The 22,848-nt window shown below is 38.8% G+C and overlaps 1 protein-coding gene across 1 annotated transcript; it reads left to right on the top strand.

The window, feature by feature from the left end:
* The first annotated feature begins 678 nt into the window (after positions 1-678).
* Positions 679-22,848, top strand: MPP4 (MAGUK p55 scaffold protein 4). Its single transcript, XM_054208213.1, is given in 21 exon segments — positions 679-760; positions 2,862-2,983; positions 3,921-3,998; positions 4,706-4,786; positions 5,317-5,448; positions 6,111-6,192; positions 7,377-7,462; positions 8,485-8,556; positions 9,010-9,206; positions 10,197-10,261; positions 11,048-11,065; positions 12,126-12,164; positions 12,887-12,907; positions 14,171-14,185; positions 15,898-15,939; positions 17,083-17,253; positions 18,148-18,228; positions 19,190-19,283; positions 20,100-20,208; positions 21,306-21,440; positions 22,435-22,848. Coding segments are annotated over 21 exon segments (1,914 nt in total). The 3' UTR covers positions 22,627-22,848.

The raw sequence follows: 22,848 nt of genomic DNA on the forward strand, positions 1-22,848 counted from the left end.
AATTGCCTGAGAGAAATGATGATACCAGTAAGGTAAGGTGTGGGGGTTTTTATTTGGATTTGAGTTTTTTGTGTTTTAATTCTGTGAGGAAATAGAGGAAAATACAAAATCTTTGTGGAACAAATCCTTCAAAGACCTTATATTCTAACAGTGATAAAATCGTGTCCTTGCTCAATGAAAATTCAGTAGAAACTCCAGTGTTTTTCAATTTTAATATTTTGTCAATAGCAAGAGGAATTAAATGTAATATGTTATTGAATGTGATTATTTTCCAAGCTATATTTATATAAAACAAGCTTTAAAAGTCTTTGGAAAAAATTATACATTTCCATGGTAGCGCATTTAAAAAGTTGGGGAACAGAAGATGTACCAACTAGCTTGTTATTTTATATGGCTTAATGAAGCAAACTGATGACAATTCCATGAAGGAAATAAAATGTCACATTGCAGGTGAGGTTTGTCTGGCTGCATTTTGGATGCTGGTGGGTGACTGAATTTACAGCTGGGACTCGTATTTAACTTATGCTTGCAACCAGCTGTGCACTTCAAATATGAATGGTTGCCCCCTTCTTTTAAATTCTGCTTTCTTATCAATCTAAAATACCTGACAGTATTCTGATGAGAGTGTGCTTTTTTCCCTAGTTCAGCATCTATCTTTGTGAAGCCTACTTGGCGTGAATGCAGTACTCAAAGAAGTGGGTGGAATCTCCTTGAATAAAGGAAGAAATGGAGGTGCCAGCAGTCTGCAGTCAAGATAATGGTACTCATAACTTTTACGTCTTTTTTTAAGAGAAGGAAAACTGACATAAAGTTTTATTCCTTGGTCCTTGTAACTCTTCTTCCATTGAGTCATGAGAGGGATTAACTTATCTAGAAGTATTACTACTTAATAACTGGAATGATTCTTGATGTTTAATGGTGGTATGCAGTTAATTTAGAGAGCATCAGAAGAGAATACCTGGTGTTTGTTTCTGGCTTATAAAGTCCAGGGTCTCTGCAGCTGTATCAAGAGTTACTAATAACTGCAAGGCTTTTTTTGCTTAAGGAAAGGATTTGCTGTTTTTTGAAGGTTTGTGCTTCTGTATGGAACATCTTGGTCTATTTGAGCCCAGTTTGACGTAGGGATAGCATTCCAGGAGATAGTGAGTACAAGTCATCTCAAAAAGAGGCAACCAGTAATGTGGAAAAGATCTTAAAAAGTGTCTCTACCAAAGGTAATGTTCTATTAGGCTCTAGGAAGTTCCTGTAGAATAAAATCCTTTTAAGTTAACAGTGTTTTGGGAGATATTTCCCTGTGGGGCTCACAATCAGGGTTCACCGAGTTTATCATTTTTGTAAGTGCTTAGGTGTCTGCTTTCCAGAAACAGCTGCTGCTTTTGATAATGAGGTACGTTTCCAGGCTTTCCCAGTTTGGATACTCAATAATGCTGACTGATGATTGAGGCAAAAGTCCCACCTGCAGAAACTTAGCAGGCAAGTACCTGTGTAAATTCATGCATAAGGAAAATACCTCAGTGAAACTAAAGTTCAAGATAGATCTCACGTAAGCGTTGGTAACATCGAGGTCTAGAGCTGATACAGGAAACAATTAACTGCCGATGCCTATAAATATTGTTCTCAGGAGAGAAGTACGTAAAGAAGGGCTTCCATGTTTATGTTAGCTGTGGTGACTGGATGATAGCTGCTGATGATAGTGCCAGCAGTAGAGAGTACTCAGCTATTCTGGGTCTGCTGGATGAGCTTTCATTTTAAGAAATTATTGTTTCGACTTTGTCTGATGTAACTTTAGAAGCTCTTAGTGTCTTGGGTTTATTTCAACATTTTTCTTGTATTATAATATTACTCACTGAAACATGACAAGTTTAATGTTGTAATCCAATAAATATAAAGGAAAGTCTCCAGTTACAATCATAGTGTGTGATTCCGTTGGCACTAAAACACAAAGAGACAGCTTGTGCTTACCAAAATACACAGGAGTTGAGAACGAACTTTCCCTTGACATTCAGTGGGAGTCCAGCATCCAACTCTTATGGTCTTTTTAAGAACCCATGTAGTTTAATGAATCCAACTCCCAGCATTTGGTATGGTATTGTACTACTGCTGTTATAAACATTGTATTTCTTGGGAAGAGTTGCCACATGCCAGGAATGATCTGTTGTCATTTCTGAGGTAAAATTAAATTCCATGCACTCACAAAATTCCAGTTTGTATCTAGGCCTGACTTTGTGTAACATCTTATCTATTTGTCACCTCTCAGTTTCTGCCTCCTTGAGATTTTAGAAAGACACTGGATTTTTCGGGTTTCCACTGTGTTAGAATACGGTTCCTAACAGATCAAGTGCTGCTTCTAATAGTAAGAACGGTTCTTTCCCTTTCCTAGGACGTGTTGTGGGTGTCTGTGACAATGGTATGCATTTGGCAGGAATTTGCATTTTCAATAGTGATATTCTCCAAAATGTCTGCATTTCTCAAGAGTGGAGAAAAAGAGATGGTTCCCGCTGTGTGGATCATCCAAAAGAAAAGCGTATAAAATGAACTAGGCAACTTTTTATGTTTACCTCTTCTCAGTAGGAGGTACGAGCTTGAACCCAGACTGATATGTTTGAGATTCCCTGTGTGTTTTTCTCACAGGTCAGTTGAAAGTTGCTACCTAACCCTGCTGGTTAATAACATAATAAAATAAAGCTCTTCTGCAACAGAGTCGATTGCAGGAAACAAGCAAAGCAGACAGGAAATGGGTGTGTTTTTTCAAAGTATAAACTGAGGAAAGGTGCTTTTCAGAGGCCTGGGTCACTCTTTGGCTTTGGTTGGTCTTCTGTTTGTACTGAAATGTCTTGCGCTTTTCTGTTTCTTGGGCTCAGGTGTATCTCATGTTCTGACTCTAGTGCTACAAGAACTGAGTTTGCTCTGTAAAAGAGATGTCAATGGCGTTGGCGTGTTATATGACCTGCTCAGATCTCGCTGGCTGCAAGCACTTTTAAAGGTAAAGTAATATTCACCTGTGCAGGCAAAGGTTTCCTAGAGAACAATCTGTAGGGGGATAGCTACTTTATTTTTGGCGTATCAGGACAATAAATGCTTATTTACACTAAGTGCTGATAGTCCTAATTTCAATCCTAACATCAGCAGTCAAGGTGAACAAAACCACCTTTGCTTTAAAGAAAAAAAAAAAGTATTATCTTTCGTAACGTCCTAGACATTAAAGCTCTCCTACTTTACACGTCCTTATTAAGGCCAGGGAGATGGAGACAGGCTGAACACAGCACTGCTCAGCTGTCTTTTCTATTCTTAAATCTCTGTATGGCTATGCAGCCCACTATTTGGCATGGATGCTTGTGAAATTATATTTTTTGGTTTTGCCCACGCTGGTCTGATGTGTAGTTGAAGATTTTATTTTGTTATAGAACAGAGTTTCAGCTGGTGTTTCTCTCTTGAGCAGTATTGTATCTATGAGACAAATTCTGTACATTTTCTGCTTTTCCTCTAACAAGGATTTTTTAAATCTTTACATTTTAAAGAAGAAAAGCTTGCAGTGGATAAGACTGTCCATAAAGCAATTTTAAATAGAGCAATTTATTTTGTTTTAAGTTAAATTTACTTTGTTAATCAGGCCTGCGACTAGGGGAAGGAAACAAGTCAGAGAATTGATGGTATCAGGCTATTGTCCTATGTAATCAGCGTTTCTTATTGGAAAATTCAAAACTACAGCATAATGGGCTAGCTGGATGATAATATGAATGACAATGAATTATAGACTTGATTCCAGATGCATTAGGCATTAAAGATTGAGATTGCAAGCTCTTTGGCTCTAGTTGGACTCACAATTTCCTAGAAATACAATATTGTCCATTGTGTGTTATGTATGTATCTATACAATGATGTGAACGGATCATGTTTTTGTCTATCATGGCATGCAATAGATTTATGAATGCCTCCAACACTACCTCGGAAAAAGGCCAGCTCCTGTCACGCTGCAGGCGCGTGCATTGACTCGTGAGGTAAGACTCTGTATAATAGTGTATTGCTTTACTTACCCATACCAAATTAGTCAGCTTAGCTGCACTGTGTGTTCTGGTATTTGTTTTGTGTCTCAGGTCTGAGTGCACTATATAAACTTGACATATTCTCTCCTCACACGTTTGGAAAACTACTTGATAACTGTTACTGTGTTGAGAGGGGAGCGTGAGAAATGCTTACAGCTGTGATCACTAGACTGCATGAGCCCTGCCCAGTGTGATGAATACATCATTTTTTTAACCACTGGTCATATATTTTTCTTCTCATGTAACGGTGTGGTTCAGTGTTATGGCTACAACCAAGCAGTCTCACATGAGGATTTTGAAAAGTGTTTTGTTTTTTTCTAATCATAATAGCTGATTAATTCTTAATTTTCTGAATTAGTGGGAGAGTTAATGACTAAGTGGAGAAACTGAGACTAGTGATGAAATTGGTTGAGGCATAGGAAAAAAAACTAATTTAGAGCACATGGTACTGTGCCCAAACTAAATTAAGCCTAGCTGAGTGTTGTGCAGCTGTGGTCATACTGCCCAATTCTAGAGCAAACCATATGGATAGGCTTTGAGTCATACAACATGGGGGGCTTAATACTCTCACCATAGCATATTTCTCTAAATTCAATTTAGAGCTTTCTAAATTAATTGTCCTCCAGAACCAGTCTCCATGCTTTCTCTCTTACATTTATCAGGTGGTAGAGTTACTGCGTGAAGCCCCTCAGTCCGGAGAGATCAAAGAGCTAAGACGACTACTGCGAGCTCCACACTTAAAGGCAAGTCCTGCTTAAGGAAAGAAAAAAGTTTGCTCACAGAGCTGTGTGCAGTGGGAATGGAAACAGATGGCCAGCTGCTCACAAGAAATGGCAAAGGAGCCACGAGAGACAGTTTCCTAGTCATGTGCTAACCTAGTTGTGAAGTCAGATGTGGACTGCATTTTAAGGGCTATGTTTGAGAGAGATTTTTCTTACAAAGTTAAATTCTGGGCAGTTGATGCAGACATATAAAACCAAATTTTCTTTCTAATTGCAAAATCTGCATTTTTTACCCTACAGCTCCAAAAGGGTAGGGTAAAAAGTTTCATCTTTTGTAAGTTTTCCAGAAGCAGAGAGAGGAACTGTTCTTAAAACTTTTCAGTTTGAGTTTCCAAGTGGAAAGAAGAAAATGTCAATGTGTGAAAGGGATCTATGTTCACATAGGAACTTATTCACTGGTTTCTGTTTTCTGTCCAGTCACCATTTAAAGCTGTTCTATTGTGTGATCTTGGCTTATGGTTGGTTGGTTTGCTTGGTTTTGTTTGTAACAGGCCTTGCTATCTGCTCATGATACTGTGGCCCAGAAAGATTTTGAACCAACTCTTCCACCACTGCCAGACAACATACCTGAAAATGAGGAAGCTATGAGGATTGTCTGCTTAGTGAAAAACAACCAGCCTCTGGTGAGAGAGCTTTCTATGTCTGTCAAATTATCTTAACTAACTTACACAAGCATTGATAATGCATCACATGCATATTGGTTTCTTTCCAGAAACGTCACAGAGATTGTGTGCAGAGATTGTTTTATAGAATGACAAGAATTGTTGAGGTTGGAAAGGGCCTCAGCAGACCATGTAGCCCTGCTCAGTGTGGGGGCAACTAGAGCAGGTTCAAACCCTTGTCTGCTCAGGGTTTGAACATTTGGCAGATGTTTTTATCTCATATCATGAAAATGCAAATAGGATTGAGAGTTACTCCCTTGGCCAAAGTACTAAGGAAGGGAGGAGAGACTCTGAAAGGTTCTTTAGAAATACTTTGTGCTTATAGGCGGAAAACATCATACAGCTTAACTAATCTGTTTTAGGAAAAGATAGCTGTAATATTTGAGACAGAAAAGATTTCTTACAGTAGGTCAATGAGGTTATTTTAGTATGATGGAAGTTGAAGACATTGAAGGACTTAATACTAATAATGATACGTTATCACTAGATCTGTGTGCTGTTAAAAAGGCTGTATCTTCCAATGCCTTTTTATCATTGCGAAGGTCAGACTTGTGATGTGAAAGGAAACTTGTGGGGACATTCTTCAGTGATCAGTGTGTTTTTTCTTTGTTTTTATTTGCCAGGGTGCCACCATTAAACGCCATGAGATAACAGGTGACATAACGGTTGCCCGTGTGATCCATGGTGGGCTAGCAGACAGAAGTGGTACGTATAATTTGAAACACAGTAATACAAAAAATTAAATTTGAAATAAGATATTTGAAGTAAGATAATAGCTTCGCTTCTACAATTAGTCTTCCATCACAGAGCAAGAAGATGTGTACATTGAACAGCACTGTAAATAATGATACATTGCAGTGACTTTGATTCTGGTTTCACTAATTTTCATATGAATGTGCTATATTTGAGACTGAGTTGAGGTACAAATCCAGTTTTCATTATGTATTCTTGGCACCAATACCTGGATAAATGAGATCATGAGATCGATCAGGAATATCCCAAACTGCAGTGTAGTATGAATACCAGCAGCTCATTCCCTAATGGAGAAATGGAAAACATCAGTAGTCTGATTCTATAAGATAAGGAATATGTAGTATTACTTCTTCAGTGCCTTGTCTGCTCAGGGCACTAGTCTATTAAACACTTTGGTAGCACTAGTTGCTAAGCAATCTTCCAAGGAGTTTCCTTGGAAATGTTACTACTTTGTCATCCTAGGATTAAAGGTGTTCCACACTCCTTGGGAAATGTAACATAACTAAAATGTAAAACATCAGAAGTAAAATTGAACTGTAATCATTATAAAATAGTTCCTTTTAGTATTTTCTGGCCTTTGTATAAAGAAGAAAACACAAACTGTAGACAATAGATGATTAACTTCCTGGTTTGATTAATGTTTTAATTGAGCTGAAGGAAAATGTAGAAGTAAACAATATTGTAAAGACTTTGTAAAGGACAGAGAGGAGTCCCAAGGCCTCCCACTGCGTATGGAATTTTTAAGGGTCTGACTCCAAGTCTCATGGTCTATTAATATAATGGGTTTAGCTAGAATAGGTTCAGAAATTACTTTGGGAAATGGAGCTATATTAAAATGTTTCTGCTGCTTTTAAGGCAAATCATCAATAGATTGTAAACATGTTGTATGGGGGAGGTGGGAGGAAATAAAAAAATGGCAGCATGCAAGCTTCTTGTGACCTGTAGAAGTCTGCAGTCCTATCCAGGGGCAATATAGCCTAAATCCAAAATGTCTTCCTGCATACCTGATGTATGGAAACTTTTAATGCTGACTTCCAAAGCTGTGGTATATCTGTGTGTCCCCACCTCACCTACCCAAGATAATCCATGCTGTGGCTGAAACTCTGCTGCTGCTTTCATCTTTGTTTTCACTGTAGGGTTGCTGTATGCTGGAGACAAACTGGTAGAAGTAAATGGAGTTCCTGTTGAGGGACTTGAGCCTGAGCAAGTTATTAATATTCTGGTATTGAATCTTTTTTCTACGTTGTACCTTAAGAGTAACTATATGCTGTTTCTCTTTCTTACACTCACTCACTCACTCACACTCTTAGAAGAGAAAGTCTGACGTTTTTAACAGAAAATTCAGATTCCTTACTATGGGTGAAGTTCACAATTGCTCATGAAATCAGAATGTATGAAACCAGAATTCAATCTAACCCCTGTTCTGCACAGAAATTAACTTAATTGTGGCCTAATTCCTTAATTTCACCTACAGCTTCTGGGGAAAATATTAATTTATTCAGGCTTTACTGATTCCTAATTTTTCTGGAAGTTCCACTCAGTTAATATTCCACAAGAAAGTCATGGAAAGGTGGTGTTCTAATAAGAGTCCATGTTACAAAATGCACTAAAGCAGAGTGAATAAGCTTGTAAGCTACATACCTCGCCTTGAAAAAAAGGGCAGTGATAATTACTGTTGTCAGAATTCTCATGAAGAAATCTGTCGACCTGTCCCTGTTACTCATCATTTTACCCACAGTCTTTCAGGGTTCTTCACTGCAAAGTGTTAGTGCCAGTCAGTAAGGTATTGCTATATGTAACCAGTATCAAGTCTTTCTATGTGTTATTTCCTTGATTGTACTACTTCTAGGTATAAGAAATATAAGCTGCATTGGAAAGCTTAATTCTTAAATATTTTTTTTCCTCCCCCCTTTACATCACTTGTCTAACCAGACCCTGCCGCTAATTTAAATTAGATTTCAGTACAAAAGTTTGGTATCAATTAATGTTGAAATTGTATATATTTATAATGAAACATAGATTTCATTGAATGAAAAATATTTAGCAAGAATTTGAAGTTTCATTCTTGAGTTTCCTTTTGGAAAAAAATACAGTATTATCATATTGACCCTGTCTGCCTAAATTCTATTTGTAATATAGACATTATAGTAACCTCAAAACCATGTTGTGTTAAGTTTGTGCTGCCGATGTTTCGTTATTTGAGTTGAATACCAGTCATATTTCAATCCTTTTTTAATCATTTAGGCCCTGTCTCAGGGGACAATTATGTTCAAATTAATTCCAGTTTCTGATCGGCCTGTCAGCAACCAAACAACAGTAAGAGACATTCTTTTTTTCCGAATTGTTACTGCAAACAGCTACCCCCATAATGTCTAATGGTGTGATACAAAGAAATGCTGTCACTTAGAATTTTATTGCAATCCTTAAAGCATTACTCGCCTTCATGGCTACCTCTCAGCTAACAGGATGCTATTGCTACTGCTGAGACAGTAAAGATAGTAAGCTGAAATACAGTTGTGTTAAAGGTAATGAAGACATTTTCAGAGTGACCTACAGGTTGAAGGTCAATTCTTTTCACAATGTACAAGATTCTTTTCTTTTCTCCCTTAATGAACAGATAGGGTTTGGGACTTGGATCTTGTTTTTATAACTTTGCCTCATCACAAATAGACTTAAGTAGCAGCAATATCTGGCCCTGTGATTATAAAGCTCATGTTGTAGCTGTTCTAAACATGGCTTCCACTTACTCATGTATATTTTCTTTACCAGCTCTATGTGCGAGCAATGGCAGATTACTGGCCCTTGCAAGATCCTGCTATACCATGTGCTGATGCAGGTTTGCCTTTTAAGAAGGGTGAAATACTCCAGATTGTGGACCAGAATGATGCTCTCTGGTGGCAGGCCAGGAAAGTTTCAGATCTCAGTGCCTGTGCTGGTCTTATACCCTCAAATCATCTTCTTAAAAGGTAAAGAAGTCTTAATTTTTCTGATTTCCAGTTCAAAAAGTAGCCAGTTATTCAGACTTTGCTGTTTAAAACTTTCAGAAGTTATATAGCAGTATGATTCAGAGTGACATCTGACAAACGTCTTTGTCCTTTCTGTTCTCTGACTTCTTGCTTTCCTTCCCCTAAGAGTGCCTATGTGAGAACGAGCTTTTGAAAACACCCGAGAAGAGTGGGATACTAAACATATAGTATAAGGGCACGGCTGTATCAAGAAACTATTTTTTTAACGATGTCCTGTGTGGCATGAACAACCTCTTCAGCTTTGGTTAAAACTGAGTAGACCAGATTAAAAGAAAAGAGAGAAACAAAAAAAACATGCTGAAGGAAGAACAAGGATCCCTTGCTTATTATTTTCTCCATAAATAGTCTGTTATTTTTACACTACGTGCTTTCAGAAATGGAGTAGGTAAAACTCCTGTAGGACACTTTTCAGTTTGATCCCCTAACCATGTGTCCTGTCTGTGTTATCCTCAGGAAAACATAAGGCCATGCAATTGTAGATGATAAACTTTGGTTTGTACTATATCCAAACCTAGCTGTGGTCTGTCTAATGAAGGTGGAAATCAAACTAGGTTGTGACTGTGGCTGCAAGCAAGAGGCTCTGTGTAGTAACAGCGGCAGTAGTACTACTACCCATAGCAGTAGCACACTTTCCTACTTCCAGGAGTCCGTACCACATTATGGCTTATCTTCCTGTCCTTATATATAAACTCAAAATACTCTAAATACTTTTGGGCTGATGATTTGGAAATTTTCTTTAAATAGTTCTGGTAGCATGTCGGCTTTCTTTGAGGACTTTGCAGTGGGCTAAAACATAGGTAATGTTTCCATTCTCGGTGTCTTCTATCAGCTCAGTACTGATTGATCTTATTTGTAAGCTGTCAATCTGACTGGAGCATAATGTGCTTGTGGACTATTTTGTTTAACTGTGATAAATTTATTTCTATGTAGGAAGCAGCGAGAATTCTGGTGGTCTCAGCCTTTCCAGCCCCATCTCTGTCTCAAATCATCAATGTGTGAGTGAAAAGTTATTTGAATGGTAGAGTAGGAAAGAAAGGTCAGTCTTGTCTCTGTTTCCAGGGATACTGAAATAGAAGGTCATACAATTCAATTTAATTCAAAGACATTGTTTCTGGAGCTATATTGTAACCTCAGAAGTGTGTTAACTATCCCCAGGAAAACAAATACTTAATCGTAGTTGTACCTGAAGTACTGGTGGAGGTAGTTGTTTTTTCTACTGTACTTGGGATCTGACTGTGAGAGAACCTGTGAATTCAACTCCTGAAGTCTGTAAGATCTAGGAGCTCTCTAGGAGAGCCAGTTCTCTCTAGGAGAATTGGGTGTGAATAAGTCTGAGGTGACAATTGTACTAGCCTGGCTTTCGAGGAACACAGATAACAGTTCTGCATAGGAAGATGCCTGCAATATGTTTAGAATGTTTCTTTGTCATCAAAACTACTGAGAGAAAGACAGAACTTTTTCCTTGAGGTCTAAGACAACCTATGCTGCACATGAGTTTATTCACGGTGACAATCCAGAAACATTATCCTCTGCCAACTGTAACTTTCTGTAAACATGCAATTATTCCCAGACAAAGAACATTCTTCCTGTTTTCTCTCTCTCCATTTTCTTCATGGTTCTTTATATTAGTATAAAATATCTCTTTTGATAACTCCCAGATTGAGTGTGTTTCATTGCCTAGGATTCTTCTCACACTTACTGCTTTGTTTGTTAGAGCTGGAGCGCTCTTTCACCATAATTTTATTGCCTTTTAACTGCTTCAATGGATATGCTGTGGGCAGTAAGCACTGTGGAAGAAGGTAGGAGATCATATCTGGACAACATTGCATTCCTGTTCCTGGAATCAATATAGCACATTGTTTTATAGGCTTTTTTAAAAGTTGTCAGAAATCAGGCAGTTTGGTAAATGCATGCAAAAGAAACCCAAGTTCTTGGCATTTTGTGTGCTTAGCATAATTGAAATCAAGTCTTTTTTCACTTGAAATAGTAGAAGCTTACATTGTCTTAAAGTGGAAACTTAAGCTCTGCATTATCTGATAGGGAACTGACAGTTTGGATGGGTTGATTGGAGGAAGGAAAGACTACTTTTTCCTCTTTTTCTTTTCCTTTCCTTCTTTCTCTCCCATCTTCAACAGCTGACCTGAGCAGTTCCAAGAGAGTATTTCTTTAAAGGATACATATGGGCAGAATATGGTTGACAGATGCCCTGACAATTGCCCTGTAACTGGAAAATAGGTCATACTGGGCCTATCTGGAGGGGCACTCAAGAACAGAACACACGAACAGTGCAGTGTTGTGATCCCATGAGATTGCCTGAGCCCATGAGACTGCATTTCAGGAACGTGAATTGATGTGGTCTGGGGATGGAGAGGGAGCTGAATCAATCTTATCCTTTTCTTCCTTGTAAAAATAGTAAAATCAACCAAACAAAACAGTTCCCTTGAGTGAAGCATATTGGAAAGAAACACACTTATAAAAGCTACAAGAGAGAAGAGAGTGAGTGGAAAATTATATTCTGTCACAGTAATACTTAATAAATAGGTATCTACAGGATAAACAGAGTGACAGCCGTGTTAAACCTTTTATGTTTCTAAAGGAGAATTCAAGTTAGACGTGTTTGCCTCTGCCACAAGGCCTTCGGAGCACTAGTTTAAGAAGAGCCTCTTGCTCACTAAAGTCAGGGAACATCAGTTAGTTGGAGTTAACAGTGTTAAAATCCTTACAGATGTCTAAAGCTTGATGTGAGCTTCAAATATTTTCTTTCTGATGTCTGAGTTCAGTCTTCTAAGATCTGTAAGGTTCCCCTCCGCAGTGTTTTTCTGATGCAGATGAATTTTTTTTCCTTGTGTTGATCTGTAGAGGATGACATGCAGATTGATGAGAAGTGTGTGGAAACAGGTAACTGAATTCACTTGAGATTCTTCTGTTTGCTTCAGGGCAGTAGCTAGTTAAAGCCTTGTTTTGTTTCCCAGATAAAACTAACTACTCGTTCTGCTTTTCATACCCTGGAAATCTTATCCTATGCTAGTGTATTAAAATGAGCCATTTGCAGTTATGGTGTACAGTGCTTATAGTGAAGTGTTGTGCCGAAAAGAGAGACCACCCCAAAAATATCTGCCTGAGTGAGATCCAACCTTTCTGATACATGTTTTGGACTGTGGCTCTAATGTTACCACAGTTTTTGCCTATTGTAGATTTAACGCCACAGAGGATTGTAGTCTTGGAGAACCCAGACAATTGATTGTTAGAAACTCATCTCAGGAGAATACATTTTTAGGCACTGAGCAAGAATATGTTTTCACATGTAAATAGTACATATGAAGACTGCTGGCTTGACTTGGTCCCTAAAGCAGCACACCTCATTCTTCCTTCTCCCAAAGTAATTCAGAAAGCTCTCATGGAGGGATGTGATCCTGTAGAACTGGGTGGAGAGAGACCAGACAGTTAATTCAAGCATGGTTGAGCTGTATTTTGCCACCTCAGTGTAGAGGGAAGTGGGGAAAGTAAGACAGACGGATAGGAGCTGGAAAACTGATTGCTGATTCTGAAATTCTATAGGAGGAAAAGAATTAAATTTTGAATTTATTTTAATATCTTTGCTATCTGGATTACTAAACAAGATGAAGAAACATTTGAGTCTGGTAAGTTCCTCTCACCTAACTACAAATTCCTTGCTATTGTTCTGCTGCGAGACAGGTGTCCAGAGACTAACAACTGTCTTAAAAACAAGCAGGTGACAAAAACCAGAATGCCATTTTAGCTTTAGAAGTCATTCTGACTTGAAAAGTCATTATGTAAAATCCTGTTGCCTTAAGTCTTCCTCTTGCTCTCTGATTACCTTAGTAGTAAGATTTTTGTCCTGTTATCCCACAAGTGTGAGTGTTTCTTCTCGTGCATCTGTACCAGATCTATTTATCAAATCCTAATCAGTTATACAAGCTGTGACAGCAGGGGCTGCACTGATGTCAGCAGACAATTGGATTACCTTAGAGTAATGGAAGCCTGAACCCCCAGTGCCTGTAGGAGTTGATGCGGTAAAGAGGAGAGCTGTTCTGGATTACTGATTATGTGTGTGGCTGGCACATAAAAACCAGAAATGCTTTTATAAAATGAATGATTTATGTATAAGACATACAATCAACCAGTGCTTTTATTTTTTAAGCAAGCTGGTTTGGGGTTTGTTGTTTTTTGGTGGGTTTTTTTAGGGAACAGCTACCTATTTACAGCATATTCAGAGTTCTACAAAACTGAAGTCTTCTAAAAGAAATCATTTTTCCACTAAAATAAATCTACTACTGCTAAATTTCTTGTTTGAGATACCTGGTAATCCTGCAGAGAAAATGTCGTTCCGCCTTACACTTGCTCTTCTCCACAAGGTTCCTAAGTGCCAGTTGGGCCTTCTCTTATCACAGGTGGTTTGTTCTCTTCCACCTCTCAAGCAATGCCCAAAGCTTTTGGACAGAACCGGCAGATCTACAGGGCAGGCTTTTGTTTTCAGGCTATGTTTCTGATAACTGCACTTGAGGATTACTCTTGCAAATCCCATTCACTACTCAGTGCTGAGTCAGTTCTCTGCTGTATCCAGACAGTCAGAGAAATAAAGGTGCAAATATTTGCTATCCTACATTTTACTTTAAATTAATCAGTAGTTGAACATCTATGAGATGTGTTTTGCAAGTACAATACTGACACAGATGCTGTAGCTGAGTCTGTCATTCTTTGGAAACTGAGAATTCAGGCTTGAACAGGCATATTTTAAGATTTAAACACTGCGGTACCTGTTTCCCGCATTTCTTAAATGTATTGGACAATGCTGGTTGGATTTATTTTTTTTTTTTTAATCTTAGTATAGGCTGTCTTCTCAAAACTAATTGTTTTATGTCTGTCTCTATCTGAACCTGCAGAGGAGCTTAAAGAAGGTAACAGTAACTTTTTTCTCCATGTCTCCTGTAAGCAGTAATCTATCAGAATTTAGTTGTGTTTATTGCATTACTAGGAACTACCACTCCTCTTACAATACCCAGAAGCTGAATTGCTTGCTCCCTGTAGGATTCCATACTGCACTCCATACTATATAAGAGGATAATAGGAGAGATTTAATTTAAAAAAATACATGTAGAGATTTAGAAGGCTCACCTGAATAGTTAAGCCTTCACAAGGAACAGCATGAGAATGGGGACAAAAAGAATTGGAGGAAACAGATTAGTCTGGGAAGTTCGAGCACAGATATCACTGATCCAAAGATGATTAAAAAGAAATAATACATTCAGGTCTTCATTCTGCCTGAAAGATCTGAGCAGATACATGTTGCATTTTCCAAGCATGCTATTGGGCAGCAACTGAGTTATAATTTTTTTATTTCTGATTTTGAGCTAATCACTTGTTGGTTGCTATAATAACTAAAGAATTCTTGTAAGCCGAGAAGCTTAAATTATGCGGAGGTTTTTTCACTATAAGTATTTCCAAACATTGTCTGCCATCTAGTTATCTTAGGAATGAAACAAATAAAATGTCGAGTTTCAAATCTAATTTAGAAAATACCAAGACTTTCTAAGTTTAATTTTTCTCTTACAGAAATAGCGGTCCTTTGAATTGGTCATATGAAATATTTGAAAATTTCATATTATGGAATATTGTGCTTTTTTTTATTATCATAGAATCATAGAATGGTTTGGGCTGGAAAGGACTTTAAAGATCATCCAGTTCCAACCCCCCTGCCATGGGCAGGGACACCTCCCACTAGAGCAGGCTGCTCAAAGCCCCATCCAGCCTGGCCTTGAACACCTCCAGGGATGGGGCATCCACAGCTTCCCTGGGCAACCTGTTCCAGTGTCTCATCACCCTCATAGTAAAGAATTTCTTCCTAATATCTAATCTAAATCTACCCTCTTTCAGTTTAAAACCATTACACCTTGTCCTATCGCTACACTCCCTCATAAAGAGTCCCTCCCCAACTTTCCTGTAGGCCTTTAGGTACTATACCCCTTTAGGCTGCTATAAAGGGTCTCCCTGGCCCTTCTCTTCTCCAGGCTGGACAACCCCAACTCTCTCAGCCTGTCCTCATAGCAGAGGTGCTCCAGCCCTCTGATCCTCTTTGTGGCCTTCCTCTGGACCGACTCCAACAGGTCCATGTCTTTCCTGTGCTAAGGGCTCCAGAGCTGGACGCAGTACTCCAGGTGGGGTCTCACCAGAGCAGAGGGGCAGCACTGCCTCCCTTGACCTGCTGGCCAGGCTTCTTTTGATGCAGCCCAGGATGCGGTTGGCTTTCTGGGCTGCGAGTGCACAGTGCCAGGTCATGTTGAGCTTCTCATCAGCCAAGACCCCCAAGTCCTTCTCAGCCTGCTTTCAATCCATACTCCACCCATTTCCAGCCTGTATTTGTGCTTGGGATTGCACCAACCCGTGTGCAGGACATTGCACTTGGCCTTGTTGAGCTCCATGAGGTTTGCATGGGCCCACCTCTGAAGTCTGGCAAGGTCCCTCTGGATGGTGAGATTAGGCGTGGTACTTCCATATGTTTACTGAAATGCTGTTTCTCATTTGGGATCAGCAATAAGTGTTAGCCCTCTAGCTCTTAAACTTTCACTGTTCTTTTTTTTTATTTCATGAGTGTTTGTTCTTCATATTCTAGAAGAGGAAGAATTTGGTGAATTTGGTCAACGAGTCTTTATTGGTACGCAATGACTAAAGATAAGTAAGATGTTTGGGCCTTCCTGTAGATTAAGCGCCTGTCTGAAATTAAATAAAATGCTTTGTTGTTTATTTCAACTAAAGACTTACTGAATTGAATTCTACTTGCTCTGCTTCCAAACTTGAAGAAGTTGCTTTCCTCCTACTAACACTTGTTCTCTCCATTTAAATCTCTCTTCCTGTTAGGTTTCTACTGAGTCCTGGCCACCACTATTTTAACTTCACTGGCTATTAAGATTTCCCTTACTTCACGATTAATTTTTCTAGAACTTAATGTTCTGTTGTCTGTCACCCATTAAGAATAATCACGAGGGATTTCATTACAAAAATAGACTTAGAAGTGAGCTTTTCAGAGTTGGATGGTAAGGTGAAGCAACAAACCTATCCCTGTTACTAAATCATAGTGACCAAAAATATTTGGATTCATTCTGGAGGCTGGAGCAAATGTTCCAGATTTGCTTTAGGGGAGTGAACCTACTACACTTTCAAAAAACAGTTCACCCTAGTGATGTTTATGTGGCCCGAAACTTCTCCTTTGGCTTGTTTTGGGGATCTTTTGGGGGCCTTTAATTCTGGGCTAATTTTCACGGAATCACGGAATCACGGAATCACAGAATCTTCAGAGTTGGAAGGGACCTCTAGAGATCATCTAGTCCAACTCCCCTGCTAGAGCAGGGTTGCCTAAAGCACATCCCTCAGGGCTGCATCCAGGCGGGTCTTGAAAATCTCCAGAGAAGGGGACTCCACAACCTGCCTGGGCAGCCTGTTCCAGTGCTCTGTCACCCTCACTGTAAAGAAGTTTTTCCGTGTATTTGAACGGAACTTCCTATGTTCTAGCTTGTGCCCATTGCCCCTTGTCCTGTCGCTGGGAACCATTGAAAAGAGCCTGGCTCCGTTTTCAGGTGACTTTCAGTGAGATTCGACCTCTTCTTTAGCTGTCTTTTAATGCTCAGAGGTTCTACCAACCTGCACCTAAGTGCAGCAATGAAATTCATTAACTTTCACCCTGCAAAAAGCTCAAAAAAACAGTATGTTGTGTGGCTTAGAAAGAGACACTCTAGGCTAAAGCACTAGTTGCCGGCATCTCAGGTGCATTTTCCAGTACTGATGTCTTTGCCCCTTACAGCTGGTTTCCGTAGAAGTATGCGTCTGTGTCGCAGGAAATCCCGGACCAACCAGCAGTCATGTTATGCTCGGTGCCCCAGCAGCTGTTACAGCACTCTTGCAGCTCCATATGAAGAGGTGGTTAGGTACCAGCGGCACCCAGCTGACCGGAACAGACTAATTATACTAGTTGGTAAGAAGTTAATTACTTTCTCATGCAAATCTCACAACCTGTAACAGAGGGGAGGAAACAGTCATGGCCTGATCCACTGAGGTTTCCTGTTGATGACGGCTAAGGTTGCAGACTGTGCAAGTAGCTCTCAAAGCAACATTTGAAGAGCGATTGTCTGTAATTTGACCCTGTTGTTGGTTGTAAAGTAAGTTTAATGTGTGTATTGTCTTCTTTGCTTGAGACAGTGAATGTTTAAAAAGAATTAAAAATTAAGTCCTCAGAAAAAGCCATATAGTTATGAATGCTAATTGATAATGGATTTTATTAGGGAAATGGTTAAGTTTTATATTCAGTTGGGACTGGTACAGAAAGCAATGAGAAAATATCTGTAACTTACTAGAAAACATGCACACATTGAGTGTTAAATGCATGGATATGGCAATGGTAAGAACAATATTTGAACTCCAGACTAGAAAAATCTCAATTGTGGGCAGTAGGGCTAAAAAGATGCATTTAATAATGCTTGCTATAGGAAATATTGTAATAAGTGGGCTGCAGGCTCTCAGTTAGTCTTTAATGATAGTGACTGAAAGGAAGCTGCTGTTCTGCAGTGTTCCATGATCCTGATAAAGCAACCTGAGTAAAGGCAAATCCATTGTCCTTTCTAAGTCTGGAAGTATTTGATAATATTTTTTTCTTTTAAAATGGTATTGCTGAGTTGCCTCCTGGGTATGACTATATTGCTAGTACGTGATTTGTACCCTGAATCTATCAAGATCCTTTGGTCACTTCTGGTACATTTTTTGGGAACTTATTTACATTTAATTTATGTGTATGCGATGTGTTAGAAAATGAGGGATGTGTATGTGAAAAGTGCCTCTGTCAGTAATATTAGTTGCTTTTCCAACTTTTAAGGTCCTGCAGGAGTTGGTGTGAATGAACTAAGGCGAAGGCTTATTGCAAGTAACCCAAGAGAGTTTCAAAGTGCTGTACCTCGTATGTAATGTTCTTCATCTTTCCCCCACAACCCCCTGATTAGGAAATTTCAAGTTGCCTCCCTCTTGCCTTTGTGTATTCGTACACTCTTTGCTGTATGGCTGTTTTTTTTCAGTTCTACCGCACGCCAGACTCATTTGCTTTTATAAGGGTTAATTTAAAATACTATCTTCTTGTTTTGGCAAATCAGCCAAGGGTATTTACAAGTTATGGCTCCTGAAACGCTTAAACCTTTATGTAGCCGTAGATTATCTGCATTATTTTGTTTACTCTTGATGTTTGCTTTTCCTGGACTTAAAAATAAGAATGTTTCTTAGGGATATTGTAAGTTCATCATGTTTAAGTGATCAGATATGAGAATGAAGGCAACAGAAGTTGGTGCTTAATAGGCTTTGCAGCTTTCCTTATTAGCCTTCTAGTCTCAGATGAGACTTACACAGCTTAATTTCTGACGTAATAACTGAAATTGTTTCTACCTGTGCTTATTTGGCTCTTGTGATTCGGATAACCAAAAGGAAATGTATGAATCTGAAGCTGGTTGAAAATTCAGTAATTCTTTTGTGCTTAAGATCCCAGATATGGGTAAGGTGCAAGTGTGGGAAGGCTTGTGGGATGTTTCCAAATTAACTTCAATCCATTTGACCTCAGTGGAGTAAAAACAGTTGTGCAACCAGTTCCAAAGCAGCTCCTGGTTGGTTTGAGTCACAGATATTTGGATTAAACCGCTCTCCTTCCATTCCAAGAAATACAGATGTGCTTTGCTAATTTTCAAGGACTTGCCACTGAGCAACCAGTAGAGTAGACAAGGTTTTTGCTCTGGATTAACAAATGGAAGCAACTCATTATTACTTATGAAAATAATGATTTATAGTCCTTCATGAAAGCTGTCTCATTTTCATTTATAAAATTACAAGAATTTACTTGCAGTTCATTTTTTTTGTGTGTGTGTATCTCCTTTCAGACACCACTCGTGTTCAGAAGAGTTATGAAATGAATGGTCGTGAATATCACTACGTATCAAAGGAAACTTTTGAAAACATGGTGTATAGCCACAAGTAAGCAGGAGAAACATATTACACTTTCGTTATTTAAAATGCAATATGATCCAAGAAAAGACAGTGTTGTAGTTAGGTCCCAAGTCTGGACTCCTCCAGAGATTATGCATACTTATTCTTACTACACGTGTTTGGTGTAAACTTTGGTCAAACTACTTGAGCCCATTGCTTCAAAAACTGTGCTTGTGTGGTTGCAAATAAACTCCTCTGCAATTAATCTCAGAATCCTTCTAAAAGAAAGGTGGGATGTCCAGTCCTGAGCTCACATGATGTACTTGTAAGTTATGAGTTTAACTCTTCTGCAAACTGGTCTGCTTTCTAAAATTAAGTAGTGAGTCAGGCCTACAACTCCATCTAAGAATCTCTGCAGTGATGACATCTCCATGTAAGCAGCTGAACTGTAAGGGCCAAACTTTCAAAAGTGTCTGCTCCTTTTTAGGCATCAGTAATCCCTCTAAGACAGACCAGCTCAGCATCAGAAGCTACACTCCTTGAGCTGTGCCAAGTGCTTTGACATCTTCTGATTTATGTGGTACTATATAAATCATTATCATTAGAATCACAATGTCTAAACACGTAATTTGTAACAAGATGAGTAAAAAATGTGAGCTTTGGAGATGTGAATTGTAATGAGTCTGATTTTGTGCCTAGTGTAGTGGGGAAGAGCAAAGGTGGCGGTTGTTCATCAATGTTCACTGTGTTTTATGATCATTTAGTTTTAATCACTGGATCATATTTGAAGATTTCACCCTTACATGGAAACTTTTTGAGATTCAAGTACTCTTTCATTCTCTTTCTTCTTCACCACTGTTGCAGAATGCTGGAATATGGGGAATACAAAGGGTACCTGTATGGCACCAGTATTGATGCCGTGCGAACAGTCCTCGATGAAGGGAAGATCTGTGTAATAGATTTAGAACCACAGGTGAGCTGTAAAGGGGCAGGGAGGCAACAGTTCGTATATCCTGGAAGGAAGAATAATTCTCTGTACATTCTTGATACTGTAACGGTCTTGTTTTTTCACTTTAGTTCATGGTGCTTGTTAATAATAGATTATTCTTTGCATGGGTCTTGGTGGGGGGGAATACTACAGTGGCAAGTACGTACAGATCAGTATAGTTCATTTGTTTCCAAGTCAGCATCTGCACTACCAGGTGGAATGGTGCAGAAATGGGTTTCCTGTGGAGACGGTTGCATGGGATTTCCTCCTCCTGCAAGCCCTGTCACTTGAGAGTTCTGCCCTTCCGTTGGCAATCTCTGAACAACCTTTTGTAAAAGCAGCAACTATTACAGTAATCAAGCAAAAGCAGGGAATTATATCACGCATTTGTAGTCTTCCTACTTGAACAGATGTGCCAAGTATCAGGTTTTTAGGGTGTGAGTTTAAAGGACAAGTTTTGGGAAGCATATGAAGTAATGGCACATAGCTACTCTTCAGTAACTGCTATGAGGTAGGAGAATTACTGCCGAGTTGCATACTTGTATTTTAAATCTGGTGCCTTGGCCAACTTTACGTGCTGTGCCTTTTTTTTTTTTTTCTTGTTTCTCTTTTATTTTTTCCAGTTCCCTCCACTGCTCTGCAGTAGTTTAAAAATGCTTATTAGTATCAGAGAACGTTACACAGCACAAAGATTTCTGAAAGCAGGATACTTTCTTCCAGTACGGAGCAATAACAGTGTATTTTTTCCAAAGGTAGCCCCCCAGCAGTTAAAAAAAAAAAAAAAGATTGCAGATCCATCTTGAATGTTGTTGATTGCAGAGATCTGTTAATGACAATGTCCAGTCACTCACTGGAGTTGAAAACATCTCCTAGTAAGGTTACCAAGCAGAATTAAGTGATTGGTGTGCTACAGTTGCTTAATAATGTCTGGTCCAGGGATTATTAGTGAGGTCATTTAAAAGTAGGTGTTCCTGAAAAAGATTACTGATAGGTCTGGAGATAACAACTGGCTTTTTATGGGAGTAAATCTGGGATGAATACACTTGAAATACTTTAGCTTTTTTTTTACTCTTAATTTGCAGGGCATACAAGTAGCCCGGACTCATGAATTAAAGCCCTACATTATATTCATCAAGCCATCCAGCATAAGCTGCATGAGGCAGACTCGTAAAAATGCCAGGATCATTACGGATTATTATGTGAACATGAAATTCAAGGTGAGATTTGGGAATAGAAAAGACTTAGTTTATTATTCGGTGATTCTGTGTTTAGAACATAATGCATTCTGCTATGTTACTGTGTTAACTCTTTAAAAGATTATTGTGTCTCAGATCAAATCTAAATTATTCTTGTCTTTTTTTGGTTTGGTTTGATGGGATTTTTTCCCCCTCCAGATTTGCTTTGAAGCAAAAGAGTTGTAATTTGTACCTGGGGGACTGAGGCATTTTGCTTCAAAATGTCTTAAAAGGAGAGGCTATTTTGTATATTTTTGTTTAAAATAACTGCCTTGTGTCAAGATTTGAGTCAACACATACATTTACTGTTTGCACTGAAATATCTGGAATGTGCTTCATTCAGTAATTTAATCAAATATTTTTTTCGTGTAGTTGTAAGAATGTATTGTTATTTCACGTATGTTTAATGACAGTATCAATACAAATTTATACTAAGTTCTAAAGATAAAACACAAATTCTGCTTGTAGGAAAATGCATATCTTGTATTTATAATGTGTCTAATGCATTGTCACAATTGTCTTGATGCAAATCATAATCAAGTTTAGCATCTTAAAATTTTGTAGACCTCCATCCATACTTGTATATGAGAATGAATCATGATTGCTATGGCAGAAAGAAACATGAACATTGGGGAAATAAACTAAAATGTGGAATGAGAACACAAGTGTTAGTGGATTTGCCTTCCAGTCCCTTACATCCTCTGCCAGCACTCATCAGTAGAATAACCCTTTTGGGGCAAATGGAGCATACCAAGACACAAGTTATTTCCTTGGGAAGGATATGGCAGCCAGCTCTGTTTCAGAGACTTGGAACGGACTGTAGCAGACGTAATTTACTATAACAAACTGTAAATGACATAAAGTACACTGGCATTATCTATTCACCTCTGATTTACATGGCCAAAGGTGTTCTGCAGATGCCACACAGGTATGTTTCTCTTCACAACACTAAAGTTTCTTACTTTGTGTCTCACAGGAAGAAGATTTACAGGAGATGGAAGATTCAGCTAAGAAAATAGAAGCTCAGTTTGGTCAGTTCTTTGATCAAGTGATTGTGAATGACAATTTACAAGAAGCATCTGCACAGCTGCTGTCTGCAGTCCATCGTGCACAGGATGAGCCCCAGTGGGTCCCTGCAATATGGATATGCTCAGACACCCAGCCCTAATTCTGAGCAGCAGGCGGCTTCAGAAAGATTACAGCTTATGTTTTACTTCAAGAATAATCCTAATGTCAGGATTGCAAGAATTTATCTTTGTATGTGAGGGATTTGGAAGAGGATTAGGAAAGAAGCTGCTGCAGGAGATGTAATCATACTATGTTCTGTGTAGCTCTTCAGCTTTTTATGGTACAGTTGCATCCACTTTTGTACAAAAAAGGAAATATTGTG

Source organism: Rissa tridactyla, chromosome 7, assembly GCF_028500815.1.
Source record: "Rissa tridactyla isolate bRisTri1 chromosome 7, bRisTri1.patW.cur.20221130, whole genome shotgun sequence".
In the NCBI taxonomy this organism is placed as follows: domain Eukaryota; kingdom Metazoa; phylum Chordata; class Aves; order Charadriiformes; family Laridae; genus Rissa; species Rissa tridactyla.